This window comes from Alexandromys fortis, unplaced genomic scaffold, assembly GCF_014885135.2.
Source record: "Alexandromys fortis isolate MF-2015 unplaced genomic scaffold, M_Fortis_MF-2015_v1.1 scaffold_17, whole genome shotgun sequence".
Taxonomy (NCBI): domain Eukaryota; kingdom Metazoa; phylum Chordata; class Mammalia; order Rodentia; family Cricetidae; genus Alexandromys; species Alexandromys fortis.
In genome coordinates, this window is record NW_026067896.1 from 4,961,021 (window position 1) to 4,980,993 (window position 19,973).

At 44.3% G+C, this 19,973-nt stretch overlaps 1 protein-coding gene and 1 long non-coding RNA gene across 2 annotated transcripts in view; both read right to left on the reverse strand.

The window, feature by feature from the left end:
- The window catches only part of Dpys (dihydropyrimidinase), a 63,736-nt gene that overhangs the window by 24,259 nt on the left and 19,504 nt on the right, over positions 1 to 19,973 (reverse strand). The window contains exons 4-7 of the mRNA XM_050161097.1: positions 19,602 to 19,791; positions 11,106 to 11,262; positions 10,155 to 10,296; positions 7,727 to 7,869 (exon numbers count right to left, since the gene is read on the reverse strand). Coding sequence (XP_050017054.1) covers positions 7,727 to 7,869; positions 10,155 to 10,296; positions 11,106 to 11,262; positions 19,602 to 19,791 — 632 coding nt within the window. The remainder of the gene's footprint in view (positions 1 to 7,726; positions 7,870 to 10,154; positions 10,297 to 11,105; positions 11,263 to 19,601; positions 19,792 to 19,973) is intronic.
- LOC126513013 (uncharacterized) lies at positions 5,922 to 7,719 on the reverse strand. Its single transcript, XR_007595228.1, has 2 exons — positions 6,376 to 7,719; positions 5,922 to 6,288 (listed from the first exon to the last, which is right to left on the reverse strand). It is a non-coding gene; the product is annotated as an uncharacterized lncRNA (long non-coding RNA).

Consider the following 19,973-nt stretch of genomic DNA (forward strand, 5'->3'; position numbering starts at 1 on the left):
GGTCAGAGCTTGCAGTAACCGAGTTTAAAAAAAAAAAAAAATAAACCCAAAATAACGGGAAACGCAGACATGCCTTCTCTGCAGAATGAAGGGCAGCTAGAAGTCCTCATCAAATGTTTCAGTGCACAAAGTCGTCAGCTGTGTGGTTGTGTGCTTGAGACGCTGTGAGAGACCCGGTAGCTCATAAATACTGAAAAGGGACAGTTACCATAGTAACTAAGTGCTCTTTAATGAATACCGAGGAACGGGAGCTCCGAGGATAGCCTTAAATTGCCAGAACATGAGTTACTGCTGCTCCTGCAGGCCTGCGAGAAGCTCACACGCCCTCTCTCTAGCCAGATTTTTAACAGGTTGGCCACGTTAGCTGCTCTCTGTCTTGACCATACGACACCATAAGATTCTGTCTCGATACCACCTAAAAATCATACTCCCGACTTCTTCCTCACAATCTAAGGACCAGAGTATTCTACAGAAATAGGTCAAACAACAAGATGAGGCTATGTCCTTAGATTTACAGCTTTAACTGGAGTACTGAGGCGTTCAGACACAAGTCTGTCACAAGCGATAGACATTGGCTCAATGAGCCGTCAAGCTGAATGCAGGGAACTCTTAATTTCCAAAATAAAAGGTTGACACTCTCTTTGCACTATTTTTTTTTGTTGTTGCTGTTGTTTTCATTGTGCAATGGCACGGAAGAGGTCCTGCAGCTGATTTTGCAGGGACTTTTTTTTTTTTTTTTAACAGGCTAGGCATGTCTAAGGTAATCTCTCATGGGGATATCCAGCCCTTGCCCTCACACGCCCTGTCCAGTCCTCCCTCACTGTCCATCACTGCACGTCAGACGCCTCATGCTGGAGGCACGCAGCTTCTTTGTGGATTTACAAAACAGGAGAGGAAAGAGAAAAGTAAGGATGCCCTGCTTTTCTTTCTACTGTTCTCCTTTGGTGGCTTTAATAAAGCAAATTTATGTGACAAGCACACTTATTTCAACATGCCGTTAACAAGCAACATAAATCAAAAACAAGCGAAAACATCTAGGTACCCAGAAGCCGCCGAATCATTAGCAAAGGCGCCCTCCCTCAGGAGACCACCTTGTGCTTATGAAATCAGCAGCTCGGGTGGCCCAGCGTGGGCTGTGGGCGCCCCCTTCAGGATGCAGGGTTCACTACACATCTCTGTCCTCTGCATCAACTAACCAAAGCCGGCGATCTTTTTTGCTAAGACCCCATTTGAGGAACTGCGTAGGAAAACACCTGGTGTCTAACGATATGAGCAGCAAGCGTACGTAACATTGCATTACAGTGAACATTAAAATGACACGCACAGGATAAAGGGGAATGCTTTCTTGCAAGACAGAATATTATAAATCCACTTCTTCCCTTGATTAAATAATGCTTTTCCACAAGGCTAACTTTGTGAAAAAATCACCGCGGTCTGTGGTAAACAAATCAAACCTGGAGGCAGCCTGTGAGGGCCTGGCCTTCCCTGTCTATGCAGCCTGGATTGCTGTCTCTCTTCTACAGTCCTCAACCTTAATGGCTTCACTCTGGCCTCCTCCCCGGGTGCCTAAGTTTGCTTTGCCTCTGCTTCAGTCTTGGCTCTCAGGGACGGAGGCCTCACCCACTCTTCTCTCGTTGGATGCCACGCCTCAGTCTTCTCTCACGCAGGATCTCTATGTTCTGACGTCTGCGATGTCTTACTCTCGCCTCTCGTACGATATCCTAAGTCAGCCTTTCTGAGACTGAGGATACATCATTTTGTATCTCCTTCTCCCTGGACTGAGTTTTCCCCAAAGAAGGACCTAGCCCTGTACAGCCTCGACTCTCAGTGCCTGGCTTCCGAGGAGAAACAGCTCAGAGTGAATTTGTGAGCATACAGAAACAGTTCTCTTCAAGCCCGTCAACTCCTGCTAAACAAACCGCTCTCAACTTAGAGTCAAAGGGTTGCTTCAAGAGAATGAAAGGAGAAAAACGGGGCACCTTCCACACTTAGAAAGTCTTATTTCTGCTGACATGTGTCTGCAGCCCTTCATTCTTTAGCCACTTGAGATCCTGTCCAATAAGTTCAAAGCACACACAAGGGATGCTGTCCCTGACTTCGTCCAGGCCGCAGCTGTTGCTGAAAGCAGCCTTCCCAGTGTCCCTCGAGCCACTGCCTAGTCCCACTAGCGCCCATTCAGTGTGGGAGGCGGCTGCCTTCCGCTTAGCTCATCAGCGTTCAATGCGAATCTACTCTGTGTTGAGCTGTAGGGAGACGCTCTCCAAAATACTAGAGTATCATTCCTCAAAAATGACAGAGCCGTTTAAAACAAAGAGAAAAAGTGTCACACCTCAGGCCAGTCTCAGGACGCACATGGACTCAATGCAATATGGCGATTTTACATATGGGGGATTTCCTGGAGCAGAAATGAATGCTGGGTAATAGCTAAGCCAACCTGAATGAAGAATAGGCTCTAACTAATGGTAACACATCAACATCAGTCCATTAACTCTGCGGTCATGCTATTCTGTCAGGCAATGATAGCAGAGAGGAGTTGGGGGGCTCAAGGGGCCCTCTCCACCACCCTTGTGACCCCCCTTATTCCTTTTTAAAAATGTACCAATGCCTCAAGAGTATAACAGAGGTGCAAAAAGCGGTGGAGGACGACGGTGCAGCACTGGACACAGGTGTGCCGGATGCACCAGGGTTCAGTGTGCAGGGTGGGGAGCTGTAGGAGGTGACCGTGGTGAGCGTTCTCCATCTCTAAGGATCTGCATGGAGAGGCTAAAAATACGGTGGCACATTAGATGTCCCAGATGAGGTCATCTGCATATGTTCCGGTTGGAACAAAGAGCCCAACCGAATACCTTCCTTACACTAAGCAGGCCGAGAATAGAGAAAGCCGGTGTTGTGACCGACCCAGATACACAGCGTGGCTCCTCCCTTTAAACGTGAACTATGGAAAACACTCCTCCTCACGTTGTTTAAATCTTCATCCAATCACTCATCCCTTGAAGCCTCTACCTCAACAACCCCATCTCTCTTTTCTCCACATGCTACAAATTTCATGTTAGTGCAAAATATTATTGCGGAAGGTTGTTTCTAATTGGTGACATTTTAGAAAAAGTATCCATCTAGGAATCCAGAGAAGCAAGCAAAAAAAAAAAACCTGCAAAGGCAAGAACCATAAAGATGTGCTATATCAACTGGTTACGTGGAAACAAGCATGGCTGCAAATAGCAAAATAACTTTGAGTTTAAGGTATAAAAAGTATGTTGGTGCACACCCTGACCCTAGCTAGCTCCTGAGGAGGCTGAGGCAGGAGATCTCAAATTTGAGGTCAGAGGGGTTACATAGCAAATTTAAAGACTGCCTGACTAATTTAGCAAGATCTTGTCTCAAAGCAGAAATCTAGCAGGGCTGGGGTTTAAGGCCAGTGGGAGAATACTTGTTTAGTATATTCAAGGCCCTGCGTTCAAACCCCAACACAGAAAAAAGGAGAAATCAGTAAAACAAATAACCAAGATATACTGAGCACGGCACCATATTTTACTACATGAAGTTCTAATAAACTGACATCAGTAAAAAAAAAAAAAAGTATTATTGCGGTATATTAGAGAAAAATCTTACAGAATTTAAAATACCGAGTAAAAGTTCCAAAGAGGATCTGGCCCATTCATTAGCTGGACCGTACTGTTCTACCTTCAATCGGACAACAAAAGCAGGGAAAATGAGAAGATCTGTGTTCCTAAGAGGGTGTGGGGGTCAGCACAACAGAATTCCTTTGTTTACCTGGCTGCTTGGCCAACACAGGCAAATTAGTTGAACATAACTAAAAGAGAAAATAATGGGCAAAGTACAGCACCAGCCAAGCTAGAAAAGGAGTGAGATCTTATCTTAGCAGGCTGTTTTTAAACACTCTCTCTCTCTCTCTCTCCCTCTCTCTCTCTCCTCTCTCGATATATATACATCCCAAGATGACCTTGAATTTCTGATTCTCATGTCTCTACCTCCAAAGTTCTGGAGTTACAGGTTTGTGACATCACATCTGATTTATGCATGGCTGGGACTTGAACCTGGGGCTTCTGACATCAAATTAGCACTGTAAAAGGGTTAGTTTAGCTTACAAAATATGTATACATATGTTGCTTCATGGTAATATGATAGACATAATAATTATTAGTTACATTGTTTTGCAAAAGAGGAGAAGATATATACAATGACCTAATTTCCTATTTTTATGCTGTGTACATGGTACCAGGGATGGTGCCAAGACCTTCAGCAAGCCCAACAAGTTCTCTGTTACTGAGCACTGCAGAGACTTCAAGTGTCCCTTGGTGGAGCTCAACCTAGTACCAGTCACACGGGCCTGCACTGGTTTTCATAATTTCTGGACTGGGGTATTCGTGATGAGCAGACCTGGGTTGAGAGCATAGGAGTTCTTGGCAATGCTAAAGCATATGAGCTATACTAATAAAGATGTATCATCCAACATTAAAGGCTCAATCCATATATATTCATTCACCAAAAGTGATTTTAACTATTTAACTTTCTTTAGTTATTATATAAAGAGCAGTTGTTATACAAAAACTGGTCAGAAACAGACAAAAGAGAGGAATAACTGAATAACTATCTGACTGATGATGAATAAATGTCTAAGACGTACAGGGGCCTTGAGTTTGACCTTAAATTAGTTATTTTTAGACTGAACAGAGGGAAGTTAAGTAAGTAATATATAGACGATTTAAAAAAAATACCCACACATCTGGATCACTGCACCACGCAAGTGACTAGGATGGGAGGACCAAAGCGATGTTCTAGAGATTAGTAACTGGAGCTTGGGAGAAAGGGATCTAAATTTGTATAGCCTGAGGCATGACTCAGGGGACATAATCACAGCCTATAAATACCCTCCGAGTGGCAAAATGTGGCAAATAAAGGGAGTGAATTATTCACCACCTTGCATTCCGGTCATTTCTCTTTGTCCAGTTGTCTGAGGAAGATGAAGCTTTGTACCTGAGCCGGTGTGATCCACAGAACTCAGGCAGCCAAGGACTCTCAACTTGAGTCCAGATGGAGACACAGGCAGAGGTTTCAAAAAGAGCTGCAGCAACTCAAAACAAACTCAACGACATTTTTAGGGGTTCCTGTCTCATAATGATTGTCTAAGCATCTTCTTTCTTTTTCTCTTCCCCTCCTTCCCTCTCTCCCGCCCTCCCTCCCTCCCTGTCTCCCTCCCTCCCTCCCTCTCTTCCTTTCTTCCTCCCTTCCTTCCTGTTTTCCCCTCACAAGTCTTTTGCACATGTATATGGGTCCCAGTGATGTGTTCCTGTGGGATTTATGTGTGTGTGCACGTGTCTCTGCATCTATGTGTCCCTTGTGCTATTTTGGGGTGGGAAGACCTCTTTTTCTTCTTGCAGTTTGTTTCCTTCGTCCTATTCTAGTTTGTTTGTTTTTATTTTATCTAATTTTTATAATTTTTTTTGATGCCTGTTTATATTCTAATGAGAGAGTGAAGAAAGAAAGGGTATGGATTTGGGTGAGTGGAGAATGGGGAGATCTGGGAGGAACTGGGAGGGAGGAAATAATAATCAGAATATATAATATGGGGGAAACCTATTTTCAATAAAAAAGTGGAATGGCTTACAAAAAAAAAGTATTTTTTTTTTTTTTTAAGAAGAACCATAGAGGACAGTGCACGTTTTAATCCCTGCACTTGGGAGGCAAAGGCAGGTGGATCTCTGTGAGTTTGAGGCCTGTCTGGTCTACAGAGTGAGTTCCAGGACAGCCAGGGCTCACAGAGAAATCCTGTCTCGACCCCCCCACCCCCCACTCACCACCAAAGAAGAAGGAGGAGAAGACGAAGAAGAAAAGAAGGACCACAGAAGTGGCCTTCCAGTGCTCTCCACAGGGTTAGGAACTGGACTGGAGAGATTCACAGCTCAATAGAGTATCTTTATTTTCTTTCCACTTCGATACAGAAAAACACAGAACAGAATTAAACCGCCCCCTACATTGGGTTTAAAAAAAGATAGAACATGAAAAGTGAAATGTAATACAAAGTGCTCGGCTTTCAGAAAATACCCAGGTTTAGAAGTGACAGCCATGGGCTCCCAGGCGGCAGGTCAAACCTCACACACGGTTCACAAACACGGTCTTTCTTGCCATAGACATATTCTGCTCCGCTTTACCCGGGAAACAACGTCAGGATATGTTTGGCCCCACTGACCCGCACAAACAGTGACTAATTTTCACCATGACGACACAAACAGGATGCTTCAAACGTCACCACTTTTCCACACATTCCTTCTAGAAGAGTGGAATTTTGAGAATTTGGGGGCTTTTTAATTAAACCTTGTGATACTTGCAAGCCACAAGATACTTCAAAAGACCTACCTGTTTCCAGCCATGGAGCAGTGTTCTAAGTTAACCAAATTGCCGGGCAGTGGCAGCCCCTGCAGAGAGGAACTTAAAGAATCAGGAGTTCTCCAAGCTGCAGCCAGCCTAGGTCATCCCGCATCCAAAAAGACAAACAATGTCCTCCCACTCCCAGACCAGTAGGAAACCATCTGCATTTAGCTTTACCAGGTACTGATTATCTGAGTGTAAATCTGTTAGCATGGCAACAAAAGCCCTGGATTGAGACTGGCTGCTACCTCAGGACATTTCCTGAGCTCAGGTTCTCTCTCACACAGCTTTCATTGCCGTACATGCATTTTACAGTGTGCCGGAGTGTTGGCCAAAGGCTACCTGCTGTGACCACGGCCTGCCAATCCCAGAACTGGTCCCTAGGTAGGAACCATGAGTATCCTGAGGGTAGTGCCAACCACAAAAAGACCATCTGGGGTTGGTTTGTTTCTAGGCTCTCAGCCATAGTAGCTTCCTTCATGTTCCAAATTCCACATGGCCATCTTTTTCCCAGAAGGTGGCCCAAGGGCACTTCTGTTGAAACTGTCTCTTTGTGACACCATCACTTACCAGAAAGTAGGCGCTTTTGCTAACGACGATAAAAACAAACACACTAGACCTTGTATAGGTGCCATAGAGTGAAGACGGAAGGCTCACCACATTCCCACGACGCACACAAGCACACAAAATGTCGAAATGTGTGGCATGTCCTTCCTTACCAATGTTTACCACAAGCACAAATGAGCAAGCAAGAGCTGCTGGGACAACATCCCCAAGGAGAATTTAGCAGAAATTCAACTTCCATCAAATGCTCCTTTGAATTGGCGGAGTTGGTCAGACCCAATATTAACAGGGAATTGTGGAAAATTGAGGACAAAGGGCTTAAGCTTACTGGGAAGGACAGGCTGGGTCTGAACTCCTCTGGAAAGTCTGGCTAACTAAAAGTGATGTCTTTTGTGCTGGAATCTTTCTATCTAAAAGCTTTTAAAAGGCTGTAATTATTTTGAGTTTCCAATTCAGCTCTTTTCAAATTAAGCCTATTATTTTCTTCAGGGCTCTGCACCCGTCCCTCCGTGTGAACTCGGGCATTTGCCAGGCACTGGGATGGCAAATTCATATTGGTTTTCTATACATATCCATTCCCAGCAAGTTCTACACAGCTTCTGCATCCTCTATGCCAAGAAAAACAAAGAAACGTTTGCACATCCAAACCTTTATCTTGCGCACAGAATCCCTGGGCATGGCAGGATAAATCAGCTAATAAGCAAAGGCTGGTAAGGGCCCAAGCTGGTGCTTCTCTTCAAGGGTAAAACCAGGCAATGCCAGATCTCAGACTTACCTTGTGGCTTCTGGGTCCCAGATCACAATGTCAGCGTCGGAACCGACAGCTATCCTTCCTTTTTTTGGATAAAGATTAAAGATTTTGGCTGCGTTTGTGCTGGTAACGGCCACAAACCTGTTTTCATCCATTTTACCACTGTGCTGTAAACCAGTAAGAAAAGAGGCATTTGCTGTGATGACTGAACACTCAAGCCTCCTCTGGGGATACAAGGGGAAGGATTACATCTATGAACCCTAACAGAAAGCCATACCTGTTTATCCATATAGAACTGTAACCCACATCCTACATCAAGGAGCTACATCTCTGCAGGCTCACTGCAAACCGTCTGCAGCATCAGTGATGAAGACGGTGGCCTACAGAAGCCTGAAGGTGTCTTTTCAAAAGTCCTATCCCATTAAAAGGCAAACCGACCACTTCCTTGCCATCTACCCCCATCACCCAAGATGACACCACACGATGGCTAAAGGACCGTGGCGTTTTCCTTCCCCTTTGAAACCTTCTACTACCACCTACGATATTTATGGTCTGCCTTACTTATTGCAGACCTGAGATCTGTGAGATGATCACGTAAATATTAGGCAAAATACTAAATAGTCAAAAGAAGATAGGCTACAATGCCTTTGAATTAGGTGGCTAAGCCTTTGGAAGATAAAAGATAAGTATAAGAGGTACAATTTTGTTCAGTTTAAATTTATGTAACCAGAAATCTTGGAAAGTCTATTTTTAAGAAGTTTTAATATAGAACCCTTATAGGGCTTATATATGTATATGATAAGACTTTCCTTAAGATTTAGTTAATTATTTCTAATAGTTCCAGAGGCAAATTATCTCGTTGTTTCAGAAAACTATACAGTTTTATGCATGTTATTGGGAAACATTCAATTATTTTAAAGATCATGTTTAAAGATATATATATATATACACACACACACATATATATGTAATGGGAACTAAAATGGATTATGAAAATCTGCCATTCTAAGGATATTTACTGTAATAACACAAGTCTATGGAGGCAAGTTGGATTATAATCTAGACTATTTAAGCCAGGAGAAAGAGAGGGGCATCATCAGGGATGCTAGAGGTCCCAGTGGAGAAAGGAAAGGTCATGGAGGAAGAGCAACAGCAGTTACAACTAGAGAGGTGTTCTGAAGACCCTTATACTAAATTGATGGCGTACACACTGCAATTCAGTCATGGACAACACGCAAGTGTTTTTGAGAAGCAAGTCACATGAGCAGAGCTTCACTTCTGAGGAGCAACTCCAGGACAGAACAGACAGGAACAACTGGTCACTGAGAATAAGGAAACCAAGCTTGAGACTATTAGGATGGTCCAGACAAGATTTGAGCCTTCAATCAGATGGTACCCATGTATGCAGGAACGAAGATGGATTCGATGAATGATGAGTGTGTTGACTAGTGTTATGTCAACTTGACAGAAGCTAGAGTCATGTGGAAGGAGGGAACCTCAAATAAGAAAATTTATTCATTAGATCTGGATGTAGGGCATTTTCTTAATTAGGGATTGATGGGAAGGCCCTAATCCATTGTGGGTAGTCCCATTCTGGGCTGCTGGTCCCAGGTTTTATTTTTTAAAAAAGCCATCATGAGCACACCGGTAAGCAGCACCCCTCCATGGCATCTGCATCAGCTGCTGCCTCCAGGTTCCTGCCCTGCCAGCCTCCTGCAGTGATAGAATGTGTATGACGTGGAAGTGTCGGGCAAATAGACCCTTTTCCTCCACAACTTGCTTTTGGTCACGGTGTTCATCACTGGAGTTGAAATCCTAACAAGGTCAATGAAAAATAGAAGTGGTAGTAGATGTAGGAGAAACCCAACGAAGAGAATTCTCAAGTGTGAAATATGATTAATGTATCATCTGTGAGTCTTTGAAAAGTATGATACTGGGAGCCTTGGGTCTACCAAGATCCTATAGATCTTTATAACTCCACACATCACATGGATAGACAGCTTAACACAAGACGTCTGTCTGTGTGATCTGCTCCATCCTTGGGAAAAAATTATTAATTCTTCATTTATTATTAGTTTTAAAAATCATTTTGTTCATAGATTTCATTATCTGTATAACTTCAGACAACAAATTTAATATTCTTCACATAATCTTCATCATCAGTTCAAATATTGACATTAATAACACATAAAGAACAACCCTAGCTGGACCCAGTGTAAATTGGTGCCCAATGTATCCACCAATGGCAAATGATGTAACCATCTTCTGAGCTGAACTAGGAGGAGAGATCAACTGTTTGCTGATAATGTCCTGGAAGTGGGAAGGGATGAAGCTGATAGCGACAGTGTGATTCCCAGTTGAGAGACAGAGACAGAGACAGAGAGACAGAGTGCTTGCTTCTATGAAGGTCTGTGCCTCTTTGGTGAACCAGGCTCATTCCTGGGAAACTCACCACGCCCTTTTCCCATATCACGGACATCCGGTCCTCTACACCGTTCACCCCATTGGGGATCTTTGTGAAGTCGTCTTTCCCCAGAGCTTTCTGGCAGGTGTTGAAAGTGCAGTTATCACTCCCTGTTGTGGTCAGATCACCACTGCAGAGAACGGAAAAAGAGAGGAAGAGAATGATGAGGAGGCGAGCAGACAGGAGGCGACTCTCTGGTGTTTCTTAACCTCTGACCTCCGAGCGGGAAGTCTTGCAGTGGGAGGGGCCATGAGTAGGACTTCCAGGTACCTGTCTCCCCTCTCATCGGAAGCACTTTTCAAGAACACACTCCTAAGGATTACGATGCAGAATCCTCAGCAAGCCTGTCTTTTACTGTTTTTCAATTTCCCAGGCTAGCTGGAGGAAGACGACTAGCTCGAGGAAGGAATGAGACAAGAGAGTACATGCTGGACTCTGCACCCACAGTTAGGAGCCCAGTGACTGTGAGCTAGAAACTGATTGTTGCCTGGACCTGACAAAGCTAACCACAGGGTCACTAAGAGCAGTGTAAGTAGGGTTTTTGTTTGTTTGTTTGTTTGGAATACAGACGTGTGAAGGAGGAAGGAATTAGAGAAGGGCAACTGCTTTAATTAATTAATTAGCTAATTAATTAATTAATTTTGGTGTGTAAATCTCCCCATTAACTTAAATCTGGGGACACGTGAATGGGGCATGCTAGGATGTTCAGAATGACTAGGAAGGGCTATTGTCTGTACAACAACCTAGTCCCTTGATTGTATCAGCCTAACATATTGTAAGTCCGGTGTTTTCAGCTCCCCAGATACCATGGGTCAAACAGCAGAAGACCAGAAGGGTCCGTGGAAGCTGTGGTTATAGGGTCAGCTCTCCCCAACCCAAAGATGAGACTTACAAAGGATTATCTTTCACCCAAATACTTTTCATCTGAAAAATTATTACTTCGCCAACAGGTTCACGAGAAAGCCAGGAGTTGAAGGATCAGGTCTCAGCGGAGGACCCATGACGTGGTGGGCTGCGTGGTGCCATTCTTTACTCCAATAGTGTGTGCCGTCCGTGCCGAGTCCAGCCGCAATTGGCTCTCCGTAGACCACCTTCCCTGGAATGCCCAAAGGTAGGACTCAGCCGTTTTAACGCACTTTAAAGAAAGCCATCTGACAAACGCAGAGATTGCCTTCTCTGTCCCAGTCAGGGATGATACTATAGCTTAACCGTTTCGTGACCAGGGCTTACTAGTTAAAGAGTAATAATTATTGAGCATCCACTGTGCTAATTCTCCTAGTCACTGACATCAGGCTGGCTGCTTGCTTTGTTTTGGTCAATCGGATGGATAAAAATGCCATGTTCTGCCTCCAAGCCTGGGCTATGAAAATGGTCTTGGATTCTGCTCCCTCCTTTTCCTCTTCTGTCATAATGCTGGGAGCCGAGTGGGTGCCACAGACAGAACAGGTTATCTATCGGAGCCAGAGCCCACCCGCGATGGACACGCGCGTGAGTGGGAAGAGGAAACAAACCTCCAGCTGCGAGCCACTCCTATTTAGGCTCCACTGTTGCTAAAGCATAACCCAGAGGATGCTGGAGGCAACACGTGGCTTCTTAGTGCAATCTGAAGACCCTATGGGCAAATACTCTCACTATCTCAATTAAAGATAAAGCTACAAGATCACATAATTTCTCTGCAGCTACTTTATATACACTGTACAGAGGTGGGGTGGAGGAAGTAGGATTTGAACCCAGGAATTTTGAATCAGTGGTCTCAACTTCTATGCCTTGTAGCCAGACAGCAGGCTACCATTAATATAGCCATACGGATTCCAACCATGGTGTTTCTCTGCTGCAGACCAATTGGTGACCTTTCCATACCCTCAAAAGGAACTTTCTCAGAAGACTCGTGTACAATAAAAGAACACTCAGATAATAGAACTGTAGCCCGAAATGCACACTTAAAAAATCATGCAAATGAGGCTATCCATAGCACACAATGTTAGAAAACTTAATAGTGCACAATGAATTTGAATTTAAAATCAGGTTCCTTATCTGATTAGCATTTGTCAGAATAATAGATTCACTGGCATCAACCTCATCACATGCAAGCAATCAAAAAAAAAAAGTGTGTGGCGAGGAGACGCTAGCATGCCAAATGAGCCCACTCTGGCTAATCGGAATCCACATTTTAGTTACCATCCAGATATATAACTAAGATTAACGGACTTCCTTAGGGAGCACACGGTGGCTGGACACCAGCTGCCGAGTCTTCTAAATGGCAATGCGGCACCCCGTTATCTTACAGACCCATCCGTCCTCCAAACGACTCCCTTCCTCCAGTTAGCCTAGGAAGCAGAGACATAGAAGAACCAGGCTTGCTGAAGCCCAGCTTCCACACCATGGTCCCCCGTGAAGCCAAACCCCATGGATAAACTTGACTTCTGTGATACGCACAACCCCACCCCACTCCAGGTCCTCACTGCCCGGCTTTCAGACAAGAGAAGCAACTTTAGCATCTCTCAGTGGCAAGTGGGAGAAATGGCAGTCATGGGTGGTGAGCTAGGAGGTATGATCTCCACGGAGAGAGACCAAGACAGGTATACTCTCTATTTGCAGCTCCAAAGAGAGCTCACTGTTCCAAGAGCACTTCTCCCCATGGCTTGGACGACAAGACCCTGGCTTGATTTGCAGTCTCTTCATGAGGTGCCAACTCAGGATTTTCCGTGGTGCTTCATCATCAAGGAAAGGTCCTTGTCACATGCTCTGTTCAATCACTCGGCACATCGAGATGATTTGGGAGTGCGGCTCCCTAACGTCTCCCATCTTAATAGCTCTCGGGAAAAATTAAATGTCAGTATCTGTCGGGCGTCCGCCGGGCTGCTCTGCAAGTGGATGACAGGTAATTTCCTCAGAAGGGCTAAACGCCTTTCAAGAGTGACAGGCTACTTTTTTTTAGCGTACACAAACTCTTCATTAGGGGTGTATTTTCATCTTAAGCCTTAGTACATATTTATGAACAGAGAGAAATTAAAAATAAAAACTCCTAATGGCTTGTCGCTTCCTTCCACAAGCTTGAGAAGACCAAAACTCACGAAAGAAGTATAAAGGAAGAGGAAACCAATGAGTTGGTAGTCCCCAAACTGGAAAATCAAATTAAAAAATCTAACCTAATCACCCGTTCTGGTAGATTTGAGCTAAAAACTAGGCTAGGGGAATCTCTAGCATAGGTGTGGTCTGTGTGACTTTCAAAACCCCAGCGCGTGCCCTCACTTGGCCTCACAGCAACACCTCATGCTGGTTTGATAAATGAAGAAGCTGATGCTCATTGAAACTTATTGACTTGCCAAAGATGGACAGTGGAATGACCAGAATTAAAGCCTTCCTCCTCTGATCTGAGACCATATACACCTTGTTACTAAGAAAAGCATCGTTTCCATCCCCTGGCGAAGGAGCATGTCTTTTTAAATATTTTCAGTCAATCACAAGCTATCTGTAGATGTTCTCAAACAATTGTCCAGCTTCCCTTCCCCGGTGTCCTTTGCCTTGCAGGTGGCCGTGAACAGCGCGTGATTCCATCGTCTGTGTCTGACCGTGTTTGCAAGCAGACGTCTCCAGCGACTCTCGGGACTGAAAGACCCCTCCTTCCTCAGTTTCCCCCCTAGCAACTTTCCTGGTAGGTTGTGCCTTCCCTGGCCACAGATATTCTCTGTAGTCTTTTTCTGTCCTTTGACACAAAACCCCAACTGAAAAGACTCTCTCTGTCATGGCGTTGCAATCTCCCACTGGGCTGCCCTTTACTTCTCAGAAGATGCTTCTGGGGTTAATTCTGGGGAAAGTAAATAAGTAAACAGAGAAAATAAGTATGGAAGAAATAACAGAAGAAAAATTTCAGAATCAAAAATCAGCCTTTAGATTAAAAAAAATGCCCTAAAAAACATGAAGGGGAATTACTGAACACTTATGACCTAATGTGGGCTTAATGAAATTTCTGTATCTCAATGATGGCAAAAAAAAAAAAAAGAGAATATTCCAGATAGTAAAACTAGTTAGAGAGGAAAAGGAAACAATTGTACTGTATTGATATCAATGCTGGAACGGAATTACACTGTCGTTTTCCAGAAGATGTAGCTTGTGACTGCCTTAGTTTGGGTTTTTATTGCTGTGAAGAGACACCATGACCCCAACAACTCTAACAGAGAAAGCATTTCATTGAGGGTGGCTCGCTTACAGTTCAGAGGTTCAGTCCATCAAGGGGGTGGGAGTGGGGGACAGCAGGCAGGCAGGATGTGGTGCTGGAGCTGAGAGCGCTACATTTTGATTCAGGCAACAGGAAGTTGACTGACTGCCACACTGAATGGAGCTTGAGAAAAAGACCTCAAAGCTGCATCCACGGTGATACACTTCCAGCAGAAGGTGTGGCCCAGATGAAAAGTGTGCCCTCCAGCCTCAAGGTCTGCATTAAAGGTCTGTGTCATCCAGCCTCATCCAACAAGACCACACTGCCGCCAACAAGGCCACATTCCGTCTGCACCAGGGCCAAAAAGACAGCAGCAGCCACAGAGAGAGGAAGCAGGAGAAAGAGAAACTGAGGAAAGTAGGCAGGAAGGCAAGGAGGCGGGCAGGGAAGGAAGATTACTCCCCCCTCCCCCCCATGCCTCCTTGAAGAAGGAGCTGCAACGTCTAACGGAAAGAGGCAGGAGAAGCTGGAACTGCTCGGGCGTGGTGAAGAGGCCTGTGTTTCTTTACTAAACCTATCTGAAAAGAGCTAGCTGGAAAAATTCCAGGAAAACCAGAAACTTTTTAGAAGCCAACAATGGTCTAAATGCGCAGCCGACTAAAATTAGGCGAGCTCTGGAGCCTCACTGGCGCGAAGGAAACGCGCTTGACCTTGCTCGAAATGGCTTCTCCCTGAGTAGATGTGGGTCGCTCCAGCTCCCGCTTCCCCGAGTGGGTAAGTTTCTCTTCACGCTGACTGTTTCGCCAGGGAGAACTAGAGTCACACTCTACACTGTATCTGAATGTATCTGCAGGGGCTTGGCCAGCAGACAAAGCAGGGCAGGGACAGGATTGTGGGAAGGAAATGAATGCTGTGAAGAACACTGTCCGCCCAAGATAATAAGAGGTGGTTAAGACAGCCCCTGAGTTCCTTCCTCGTCCTAGCAGAAGAGAAGGGGCTGGCAAGGACATTTCTGGAGCTTCACTAAAAGCACTAGCCAGGTGCAAAAACTTATGCCATTAGAAGGGACAATTATTGCTAACAAAACTCACATGAGCTAAGTTAGTCATCTTTCATGGTTGGAAGACAACTAATATTCCAAATTGCAAATCGCTACTTCGTCCTTACCGGCTAGAATTGAAGGTGGCTACTTAAAACTAAAAGTAGATATGGCCAAAATCACTAGCCCCAAAGAATGGCTGAGAGAAATTCAAGCTAGGCAACTTTCCAGTGAATGCCTTAGCAAATCCATTCTCAGCATTTCTGTCCTTCCAATAATGCCAAAACGCTAAGATAATGATAATGTCATCAACACAATTTTCAAACATAATTACAAAAATCCCCCATTCAGCTAATTTTTGTAAATGTCCAATCAATTAATTATAAAACATGGTTTGCACAAAGACATGTGCTCAACTATGTTCATAGCAGCACTGTTTGTCATAGCCAGAACCTAGAAACAACCTAGATGCACCTCAACTGAAGAATGGATAAAAAAAAAAAAAGTGGTACATTTACACAATGGAGTACTACTAAAAAATAATGCCATCTTGAAATTTGCAGGCAAATGGATGGAACTAGGGGGAAAGAAGCCACACTGAGTGAGGTAACCCAGACCCAGAAAGACAAATATAATATGTACTCATTCATAAGTGGCTTTTCGACATAAAGCAAACTAAAATCAGCCTACAGTCCACAACCCCAGAGAACCTAGACAACAAAGAGGACCCTAACCTAAGAGGGACATACAAGGATCTAAGTAGGAAGGAGAAAAAGACAGGATCTCCTGAGTAAATTGGGAGCGTGGGGGTCAAGGGAGAGGACAGAAGGGGAGAAATGTTAGCAGCTATGACCACAACCTGTCTCTTCTGCATATGGATTTGAGGAATAAAGTCAAATTTAACATCTTTGTATCCCTAAGTGATAGCAGAGGTAATCAATGATCGGACAATCTTTGTGCCTGGACCCTGACTCTCATGGGGTATGAACTGCCTGAAGTTTCAGCTAGGGGTGCACATTAGATTCCTAGGGTCTGGGATGGGCGCCCAGGCTCTGCACCCACGTTAGTGCCAGGGCTCAGGAAGAAAGATGTAGGTATATATTTTCATATAATAAATTCATAAGAAGAAAGAATTTCTTATTTAAATAAGGTTACAAAGAACAGGGTCTCTATTGTTCTCTGGTGTTCAGAAACTGTGGTAGCCACTGTATGACTCAGTTTCCATCTGGCGTCATTACTGACTTAAAGAAGTGATTTCAGTTCAAGTTTGCCTGCTCTGCTTGCTCCAAATATCCTGAGGGCTGTGAGAAAGTTTTGATTAAGCCCGTGGGAAAGAGCAATTTTTGCCCATGAGAAAGAACACATTATCTATTAAGATTTGGGCTGGTGTATGCCAACCGGAAGCACCCCTCCTTAGTGATTGGTAGCTGCTTGCTGCTGTCTGAATTCTTGTATTGAGAGAATGCACCTGCTGGAGCGTCCTCCCAAGGACAGTGCAGGGAGGTGGATAGCTGGCTGTACTGCTCTTTCTTCTGCCTTTTGCCTATAATTAGTATATATGCTGGCTGAGAAATAAACTCGGGGCTGTTTAGTATTAACCTTTGTCTTCCTGGTTTATCCTGTGTTTTCTGTCTCCATTTCTCTGAATCTAACATTTCTTTAGCCTTAGTGCCCCCCTCCCAGGTACTCCAGCTGATTCCTGATGGAGTGAATTTCCACAAGAAACACTTTTAGAGGGTAATGCATTACTAACTAATAAGATACCCGAATCCTTCACAGAAGGTCAGTGTGGTCCATGGTCTCCTAGCCATTAGCACTTTCAGGGTCTGTCCTTGTGTTAGCTGAAGCAGTAACCATGGGGAAAAGTTTGAGTCTGTTAGTCTCTCTTCTTTCGGTTCCTCCTCGATCACACACCCTCCCCTCCCCCCTCCCCTCCCCTCCCCTCTCCTCCCCTCTGCAGGAGGGGTTACACTCACAGAGTGGACTGGCTCACATTGAATCATGGTAGAGTTCTGCTGTCTCTTTGACAGCTGGGTACTAGGGTATGTTTTATAGTTGCTTATAGCTCCTTTGGAAACAAATCTAACAGTATCTAAAAAGTTACATGCCCACTTAATCTCTGAACCAGCAATCCTACTTCTAGAAGATACTCTTTTATGTTAGGCACATAACAGAGCATAAAGATACTCAATCCATAGTTTGTTTATATGTCACCTAACAAAGTAAAAAGGGATCATCTTATACACGCGATTAAGAACCTTGAGATGGGGAGGTCATTCTAAATGAATGGAGTTGGCTCAATGTTGTACAAAGACCCTTAAAGTGGAGGAGAAAGACAAGAGGCCATCCAGAAAAGAAGGACAAGGACAGGCCTGGCTCAGTCCAGCACGGCTGGCCTGAGGGTGGGAGCCATGAGCTGAGGAACCTGAGCAGGCTCTACTTCTGGGCAAGGTAAGGAAGGGGCAGGGCTCTCCAGACACTGGGGGCCTCTGTCCTCTAGAATGGCTGGATAAAGAGTTTGTGTTTTAAGTCACTAAGCTTGCAGCAATTTCCTACAGAGGCAGCAGAAAAGCCACATGCCTTCTGCAAATACTAAACAGTCTCTGAAATAGGTGACCACTGCGGTGTTTTTTTGTAAGAGCCGAAGCCTCCACAGACCACCAGTGGAGGATTATTTGAATAAACTGATTCAAAAAATACGCAGCGGCATATCCCAGACCTGCAGTTGAGAGTGATGGAAACCCCTCCTCTGAGGGCTAACCTCAAGGACATATTTCTAACGGAAAAACCAGCAAGGGGCAAAGTACTAACGTGTGGGTTTTTGTTGTTGTTGTTGTTTTGTTGTTGGTGTTCTTTTTTTATGAAGGAAGAAGAACAAAACAAGAAGATACAGATAATTTTACTTTTTAAAGAGAACTGTGCATTTGGACCAGAAATAAATGTACAAAAAAAAAAATATTCCTTTGGGATATGATGAGGAGCTGGAAGGAAGTAAAATTTCTTTGAACATTTTTTGTATATAATTTTGAAACTTGGACTAATGTAAAGTGATAGACAGTCCCTACATTCAAGAAGTAAACTGTTTTTTAAACTAATTTAAAATAAAATCAGGATGCCCATTACTTAAGACTGATAGTTGTCTTTGGTCCCTAGATCTTTACAACCGGCTTCTAACTGAATTTTGTCCACGTAAAGAACAAATACACATTGCCAAAAAAGCAACTTCCAGCCTGAACTTTCAAAGTCATAATGTTGATGGTGGGCATTTCTGCAGATTTTACTTTTCCCTCTAACTTAACACTCTATCTGGTGTGACCCAGGAAAGCAATTCCAGGGAGCTGGCAGCATCGCCATCTGGTGGACAAAAACTGGAACTGCAGCTTGGGTTTCCCAGCTACTTTCTGCTTTGTTTTGGTGAGGGACGGGGTGGGGGGATTTCACCCGCAATCATGACACACGTGGGGAGGGAAGAAGTCAGGGGCTGTTGGTAGTAAGACCTTGTGAACTCATTTGAAATTAGCCTCATTCCTAACACATGAGATGGTGGATTGCCTTTTAAAAGTGAATACAGCTCACAAAATCCTTTCTAACCCTTCTTGCAGCAAGTCGTTTTGACTTATTTTGGTGCCTATTACAAACATACCAGATCCACTCCACGGTTTTTAGTGTGGCACATGATCCACTCGCTGTCACTCACAGGAGGGGAATCAACAGGATGACTTCTGCTACGGGGTCACCTGCTTCTGCCGTGAGATGCAGGCTCCAGGGAGGCCTGAGGTCACTGAACAAAATGCTCAAATATGGCTCTCGCCCATCTTTGTACATTACTAGCAAACAGATGACTTTTTTTTTCTTGACCCAAAGACAGATTTTTCTTTCTTTTGCATGACCATATTCAGTCTGGACTAGAGAATTGGGGCAACAATCAATTTAAAGTTAAAATATAACCTTCAAAGTAGTAATCATTAAAACGCTTTCGGGGTTACTGCTCCAACTGACCCAACATCCAAGGTGCTGTCAGACAAATCGATTCAATTCAAAAACAAGCCTTTGAGCATGAACCCTGGCCCCACCGGGAGCTAGCAGGGTGAGCTGGACGGTCAGGAGATGCGGAAGTCGCTGTGAAATTAGTTGTCAATTAAAATTCGCTGTCATGTTTTTAAAAAGCAGGGGCTGTTAATGGCCTGTGAGACCTGCAGCTTGCTAGCCAGAGGGGTGGGGTCCCGCTGAAGATCACCTTCTCGCCTCGCATCGGCTACCACCTTCGCCGCGGATTTGCTCATCACGTGCACGACGTACAGAGGGCAGTTCACCGCACTGGCTATGGTGATGGCCCTCAAAGTGGCCTCTGCTTCCACTGCTTCGGGACGGCATAGCTCATGCCCCTCCGGGCCTGTGATTCCCAAGGCCAGCATCTTCTTTGCTCCCTAAAAGGCAACGAAAATGTAAAATGATAGCAGGAAGAATTCCTAATGACAGACATTATTATTATTATTATTATTATTATTATTATTATTGGAAATTAAAAGTTCTGATAGACTTTTAGAGCTGTCAGCTGTAGGTGTGTAGGGGCAGAGTGTACATATGCTGATTGTATATATTAATAGTA